Source organism: Micropterus dolomieu, linkage group LG11 (genome assembly GCF_021292245.1).
Source record: "Micropterus dolomieu isolate WLL.071019.BEF.003 ecotype Adirondacks linkage group LG11, ASM2129224v1, whole genome shotgun sequence".
In the NCBI taxonomy this organism is placed as follows: Eukaryota; Metazoa; Chordata; class Actinopteri; order Centrarchiformes; family Centrarchidae; genus Micropterus; species Micropterus dolomieu.
The window spans coordinates 21194353-21202777 of NC_060160.1; the positions used below are offsets into that span (position 1 = coordinate 21194353).

The 8425-nt window shown below is 41.6% G+C and overlaps 1 protein-coding gene across 1 annotated transcript in view; it reads right to left on the reverse strand.

The window, feature by feature from the left end:
- Nucleotides 1-7501, reverse strand: part of fndc5a (fibronectin type III domain containing 5a) — a 39173-nt gene extending 31672 nt beyond the window's left edge. The window contains exon 1 of the mRNA XM_046063341.1: nt 7444-7501. Coding sequence (XP_045919297.1) covers nt 7444-7501 — 58 coding nt within the window. The remainder of the gene's footprint in view (nt 1-7443) is intronic.
- Nucleotides 7502-8425: the final 924 nt, after the last annotated feature.

Genomic DNA, 8425 nt, shown 5'->3' on the forward strand with positions numbered 1-8425 from the left:
ACACACACACAAACACACACACACACACACACACACACACACACACACACACACTATACACCTTAACATGTATACACTTTAACATATGTAGACGTCTGTCTACATGGTCCTATTTACAGTGAACAACACACAAGCATTGAAAATACATTCCTGACTTCTCTGTGTCAAACACAACTTCTGCAACAGGAGACAAAACCTTTGTAAGAGGAGAGAAATAAGGAAAGGTGTGTGTTTGTTGGTGAATGTATTGCAGGTAACCTCTTAGGGAGCCCACCTGTGCTGCAGACTGCTCAAATGCAAAATCACACCATCTGGACTCCCTGTGGATTTGACTGCCCAGTACCTAATAAAAAACAATATTTTTATGCTCTGCTGGATTGCTGAGGAAAACTGGAGGAGGAGGAGTGCAGGGGCCTACGCACAGATTTAGTAATCTATCGTTCCTGGAGGCTCGCATTTCCATTTTTATCTGAAAAACAAGGAAATCATTTATTTCAGTGTGAAATTATTCCATTAATGCCACCTCATTTTTGTCCTTGTTTTAGTGCTGAGCAGAACTGAGAATTAAGATAATTAATTTTAATTGATTTAACTAACACAAGTATATTTTCTGTCAGGCCGAAACTGTTAAAACAAAAAGCACATTTGTAATCAATGAATTGCACTGAAGTGGTTCTGTGCCCACTGTCTGTTTTGTGTATGACACAAAGGGTTTTTTAAACCTCTCTATACTGCATCATTTTACAGTATTTATTTATCTCTGTACAAGTCACTTGAATGTGACAAATAATACTGTTAAGTTTATCTGAATTGCATTAAATACTGCAGCGATTTAACAGCTACAAACACTAAAACAGCCAAAGTTTGCCATTATGTAGTATTTTTAGAGAATTAACAGCCAAAAAAGAAGACCAAAAAGAACCACTTTTACAGTATCTCATCCTAACTGTCTTGGATCTTTTTAGTCTTCATTTTTCTCTGTGGTTGCCTTTGTCCACAACAGCATTAATCCACATTAACAATGCGGTTGACCGTATATGGCATTCTGGAAGCATTTCTGTCCCTCCAAATGGCAGCTCGGACGGTCTTCCACCTGCACACACAACATGACAGACGTGATACTGAACAGATGACAGACTGCGTCAGCGAGCTGCCTTTGCCACGTCTGTATTTTGGCATTGCCATCTCTTTCTCCCACAGGCCCTGTGTCCAGATGATCGCACCAATCTGTCCTCTAATGCCTCTGTCATTCCATTTTCCTAAAAAAATTTGCCATCCTGACATCTCTTAACAAATGCAAACAAAACATTAAAATCAAAATGTTTCTCTTTGTGTTTCTAGTTCCTATTGTTTGGTGTTAAATTCTAGTGTTGCCACCAGATCTGCCAGCTTTAGCGCGCGAGAGCCCTCGCTCTCAACCACAAGGCCATCGCTCTATTTTATCTGAGTCACACTAAGCCATTGGCGAGCTCTCAAAGAGGCTTTTTGAAACGCAGAAGAGGCTGACAAGGTGCCAGAGGAAAGAGCAGCAGCAGTAGTATGTTGATACAAACACTGGCACTAATGTAAGAGGATGGGTGACAACTGAAACATGAGAGGGTGCGAGAAAGATAAGGAAGATTATCTGGGCAGTACTGTCACAGCAATAACAGCAAAGCTAAGAAGAGGACGGACGTCTCCAACATATTTTTTCTTTTTTTGTTTTCACTTTTACAGAAAGTAAGGCAAGCTTTTAAATTACTTCTAGCTTCATATTTGTATTCTAAAGCTTGTCCTGTATTCACACAGACCTACATAGAAAAAATACATGCGTGCATGCAGCCAAAAAACAAATAAAGAGCACAAATATACATGTAACTCTTGAGCTTATATTCAAGTTTGAAGAAAAATATTTTGAAGACATCTTAAATGAAAGATGTATATGCAGTAAACAATTCTATAGCCCTGAACTTTATGTTACGTCTCATTATCAAGAAAATATTATGTTGCACAGTTGAAAAGAAATATTCTTCCTCTGGCAATTGAGGTTGGCAAATTCAGATTATGTGAGTTGTGTGATTTGGGAGAAGGGATTAATTTTCTTTTGTGCTGTACAAACTATGATGATTTAGTGTGCATTTCCCATGAAATATTCTGGTGTATAGATGATCAAAAATAGGATTGGTTGTTCAATTTGCCTGTTTTAGTAGTTTTTTTTGTAAAGTAAAATAAAAGTATTTGATTATTTCATTGATTTGTTGTCCATCTAGAAAGAAATGGCCCACTGCTTCTGTAGTAACAAGGAGCTGTCATCACTGGAGTGGGTGAGATGGATTCATGAGGTGCAGCCCTCCTTACAAGTCCACTTTATCTCTGAAACTTAAGTTAACTGTGGTGGCGGTTTGCCACTGTGTTTATGTCTTCTTGGAAAATATATAGTAGAAATAGCACTGTGAAATAAACAAATGCTGTAAGTTAAAAAGTCACACATAATAAAAGTATTTCCCTGTCAATACCGCAAATCTGATGCAACATACTTTTAAGAAGAAAACCCAGTGACCATGTTGCACTGTAATAGGTTCCTGAAAAAAGGGCAATAAACTGCACATAAAAAACTTACAAACAGCAAACAAGCTAATAATCACAAACAGCTAATTGTGCTCACACATTTGATTGGAGGGAAACTAATGAAAAAAACACACACGCACACACACACACACACACACACCTTTCCATGCCCTGTTAAATAGCCTCTTCAGAGGGAACAGTAATGATTCAGCTCTCCTATCAGGAGGCTGCCCCAGATACCCAGCAGGTCTAAAGGACAGTCATTTGAATAAAATCAGGGCAGCAGAGTTGCATTTAAAGGACTAAAAATACACCAAAAAGTCACTCTGCCGCTGTTTCTAATGTGTATGGTAAAACTAACCACATCATTGTTTCCGTGTCGGACCACGAACACAAGCCCTGCACGCTGTCAGCTTATCCTCTGATGGATACAGTGTTCACTGGTGATCACTCATCTAATTTCATGCATGTGACAAAACCCGCCAAGTGGAAACAATAACATCAGGAAACAAAGCGCAGAGAATCTTATGAAACCACATTGATTTGGTTTTTCTCTTTTTTTACGCATCTCTCTGACTGATTGGATGTCGGCTCAGAAATATTCACATTCACAAGTTTCTTATTTTTGGTGTGAGAGGGAAGAAGATGGGTAGCTTTTGCAAACTCTAACTCCTCTCTATGGGTGCCACATTAGACGGCATAGCACTTGAATGTGAGCACATAATATTTTGTGCTCACAGAGAATTTATCCCCTGGCAGGTGGCTGCCAAACCTTTCCTCGATTTTTTTGGTTTGCAGCATAAAAAATAACCTCTGAACTCATGTAAGACTCAGCCTTCTTCACTCATTAATATAAGCGTCACTCAAACAAAGAAAACAGCCTTGAGCTTGCACCGCTTGCATCACTATTCAATTTGTTGATTGATTCATTGATTTTCTTCCTCCAAACTCAGAACTGTTAGGGACTGGGGGAAATTGCCTACAAGGATTTATGACCTCATTCACATGAATGTGTTAGAGAGCCAATTTACATTTTAAATGGAATCATTACCTTTCCTTTCCCAGGATCAACAGACTGTTTATGAGTCGCCATAAACACAGACACGTTTAAGACGTTACCGTGGTGTAAATTTTATAGTGCTGTGGTGCACACCCACTCACTCCTGCAAGTCCACCACTCTGCCTCAAAATCGATTTGGCCTGGTTTTCCTGGTGCAGGTGTCTGACTAAGTCCTAAATTAAACTGGCAGACAAAAACTTGAATCGAGTTGAGATGTGAATCCAAAATGAACGCAGTTACACAGACTACACACAGTCTGCAGGTCTCTGAAGTGGTTAAGTCTTCTAAACATTTGGACTCACTGATGTTCAGGAGTTATCCTTGACCTTGAGCACAGTTGTTGACAAAACAATCTCACTTCAAGGTCCACTTAGTAACTGCTCTGACACTTTTGGTCATTTCACATGCTATTTGTCAGCAGATGAAATTTACTTAATTGTCATGAAATGGTAGCTAAGCACTTTTTTATGCTTTTACTATGGACAGTCAAGAGATGAAAGGAAGTGGAGAGAGAGAGAGGCTGGACAAGAGCGGTGGTTCCTGGTGTCTTAACCCCTAAGCTACAGGGGGCGCTCCTTCTTAGCACTTTAAGGACTTCATCCATCGGAAAAAAGGGACTGGAGCACACTACTTGATTTGCAGCTTTTAGTGCAAACAGAGCAATATTTCGACTCTACTGAGTCTTCATCAGTACAATACAATGTACAAATGTTAATGGAGGATTTCAAATCAGGGTGGGAGAAGACCTTTTAATCCAGACTTTCCATCTGCGTTTGCATTGCGGGTCAATGTTGCAGATGAAAATCATTTGATGTGAGCTAAAGCTCCAGAGCAGCTAGTGAATGGACCTTACTGTGAGCTTGTTTTGTGAACATTTCAACACATCACCAGTGATCACACGATGACTTGATGCATCCTGTTTCTTTGCATTCTTAGCAGAAAAATGTTTTTCTGCAGACACTGGGCCATAGAGTCACTGTGGTGGCAAATCACATACTGCTTTTGTTTTTTACTCTTGTTCTTGCCAATGTTTTAACCAAGGTATTTAGCATTTATAAGCAGCATGTCAACACTTAGAGGTTTATTACACACTATAATGTGGCTGTAAGTACATATAAGGACATTTTAAGTGTTCATTTGTGTATTTATCTGTAACTGTAACTCCCCTACTGAAGCATCCATAAATGGTGCAGGAACAGATAATAAACCTAGCTGGAATTATATTATGATACTCTCCCCATGAAGATAATTCCTACATGTGTATAAACACTTAATAAATGCTTTAATATGCACTGCTCATTAGAGGGTGGCACAGTGTATTATGAACCATTTATGAAGTGTTAATATACTGCCTATAAACTGTAAATACAGGGAGTGTGCCAGTAAACTGTATAAGGGTAAGTGTGTGTGTGTGTGTGTGTGTGTGTGTGTGTGGGTGGGTGTGTGTGTGGGTGTGTGTGTGGGTGTGTGTGTGGGTGTGTGTGTGCGTGCGTGCGCAAGAGAGAGAAGCAGCACAGTGATCCGTCATCAGTGGAAAGGTTGAGGAGTGGGAGGATGGCGAGCGAACCAGACCAGAGTTTTGATGGCAAGAGTGTGTCAGGAGGAGTGAAGTGTGGCAGTGAGTTAAGGTGTGAGTATGTGTGTAGTTTGGGCACTAAAAAGCATGTTTTATAGATGCACACACACAATAGCACACTAGCTCTGTCTCTCTCTCTCTCTCTCACACACACACACACACACACACACACAGCACCCATCGTTTCCATGGATTTGTGTGAGAGGACCACTGTGCTCCTCAGCAATCCCATCATGTCTTTCTAGTGTTCGTGGCAGTTCATTATCTTCGAAAGACATAAGTCTGGAGGGGATCATGCGTTTGGTTGTGTGTGTGTGTGTGTGTTTGTGTTTGTATCTGTCAGCAGCTCTCGCATATACTGGAACCATCAGCCTAATTATTTTTATGCACATTTATGACTGTGTGCTCAAGGACTTCTCCTGGTTGCAGTGATTGAAAAACCTATTTTATTGACTGAGCCTTTCGTAAAGCTTAGACTTTTGTCTTTTCAGCAGTATTCGTCATTTTACATAGCGACACAGCGAAACGCATTTCTGGGAATCAGCTAGGCTAGAAACAATTTGGGACAGTCCCGAATTATGAGCAGATGTCCCAAATGCCGCATCCTGTCCTGTTTGTCCCGAAAATTAGACTTAACCTGAGTTTTGATTAGTTATAGCCTAATGAAACATTTAATACTAATCGTCGTGAAACATTCTTTTGGTGTTGCCCACAGATGGGCGCTGTTTCTGCTCTCCACTGGCACTGCAGGGTATCGTGGACACTGTGTGAACAGTGTTGTTAGAGCCAAAACGTAGGCTAACACGCAGGTGTGCTCTTTTCCCCTTTTTGTTTTCTAGTGTAGATAAAGATAGTGGAAGTTGCAGTCGCAAGGACAGGGGATCTCACACGCAAACATGACACACTGGTGAAATGAATAAAATAAAACCTGATGTTCTAATGATCAAAAATAAAACATTTTACCATTGAATTTTGACTTTCACCTGTTTTGCTGTTCATTGACACTGAATGTAATGCACTGGAGGCCACACCCAAACCCAGTTCCCCTTTCCCGAATTTTACCCATGTGGTCATCTGGTCACCCTAGCAGCTGCGTCTCAAAAACTGACATCCTTAGAAAAGTTTGGTCTCAACTTGAACCGGAGCATCTGCAGATTAATCCCATACCTGATATGTTGTGATCCACCAAAATCATTGTTAAGGCACAGTAATAGATGAATAAATCCTCGTTTTTGTATTCTTTGCCGCCATCTTGACAGTAAGGGAGCCTGGAGGGACAATTGAGTGAGATTCATCTCTTCTTTGGATGGGCGGGGAGAGGGATGTAGGGAGGGGTTTATTTAGTGTGCTGTGTTCCAACAAATGTTCTAAATAAATAAAAATGTCTAAATACAGGAATTTGGCCTTATCTTCTTATTTATTGTTTCTTTATTAGGTTTATAGGCCTTCTTAGACTTAATTAGGCAGTAGGCCCTACACTTACATATGCTACAATATAACATTAGACTATTCTTCTTAAAGAAAACTGAGACTATAATGTACAAAAACAATTTATTAAAAACACTGCATGCATCTGTACAGAAACACTGACCAGACACACCTGAGGGGAGATCTGCACTCTGAGTTTGGGCTCTGTGGATACTAATGTCTAGTAATGATCAGTAGTCAACAAATGTTTATACAATATTCTAGTTTTCACACTGACAGACGTGTTAATCAGCTCAGGTCACTCCGCTTGTAAATGTGTGCGCAGCAGCTTATAGTACCTGCCTGAAATGCGATTCAAAAGGTCAGCTTGGCTCACATCACACACACACACACACACACACACACACACACACAGCTTTGCTTTTTTGCTTTAAGAGACAGACAACAGCATAGTTTGTTACAGGTCAATTTAGCCCCACTAACATGAATTAATCCACATGCAACTGCCTGGTTTGGACTCCTGTGAATTGTTCAAATCAGACTTTAACCCTTTATATTTGTTTCATTAGATGACAACACAGAAATGTCTGCAAACACAGCCAGCCTTTCCACAAATACAACAGACTACGCAACGTCTCGCAGCACTACCGCTTAAAATCTAAAGCCTATACAAAACAGCTCCATGTAAGAATCTGAGACAGCAGCGTTTCACACACATGCCGCTGCAATCCGTCCATGGTTCGCAGAATTAGGCAATAAAATATAGCTCTGCCAGCTGCTGCTCCAGAATCCACGGAAACATCCCTCTGATTGCACATAAACATAAACTTACCCGCTGTGACTCGAGAGACGCAGAGACAGCTGAGGACGAGCAGGGAAAATCTCTCCATCTTTCTAACGCTGGGGCGACGTGCGGTCCCATTTACTCTGGCCGGGGGTGCTGTGTTAACCCGCCGGTGTGCTGGTGTGTTGTGCTGATCGGCATTCACGTCAGTTCATGCGTATCGTCTCGACTGGAAGAGGCACAATGACGGTCTGTCAGCCGCTTTTTCAGCACCTCGGACAGCAACACCTCCGCTCAATCAACAGCCAAGACCGTCCCCGAGCCACCGGCGACCGTCGACCAGCGACCAGCCAGGTGAGCATTATTATCGACTGGTCTCGTGCCTGGAGCCGCTCGCTCGCGTCGTTGGTCCTCAAAGTGTGCTCCAAAAAAACCCTCCCCGATCCGCTGCTGCTGCTGGAGATGCTGGAGGTGGTGCTCAGCGCCGCTCGGCTGCAGCAGACAGAGTGAAACGTGCTGGCTTTGTATATGAGCGCCTGCTGTCCCTGCCTGCCACACTAACTCCTGAAGAGCTCACAGTGAGAGAGGGAGGCTGCAAGACAGTCAAGACCAACTGGCTAAATAATCCATAAAAATACAAGTCACCAAATGTGGGGAAGAAACAGGAGTATAAAATGAAAGAGTTAGTTAGTATAGGCTAATTACAGGCCTATAATTCTGTTATAGGTTATTGTTATAGTAGCAGCCTTTGTCCATTTGTTGCTGTCTTCTGCCCTCTCCATCCCACATATTTCACATCACAAACGCAGAGACCAGAAACAATAACAGCTGTAATAATTCAATATTCAGACGTCTTCCAGGCCTCCAGAAACACAACACCGAGGGACGAGCCTTTCAAATGCAAACTTGTCACCTAAAGCCCTCTCCTTTGATCGAGCATGGCTACTTTCTCTCTCTCGCATCCTCCTGCATTACTTGTACACTTGGTGAGCCAGTACTGAATTACTGCTGCCCACTCATCGATTAAATA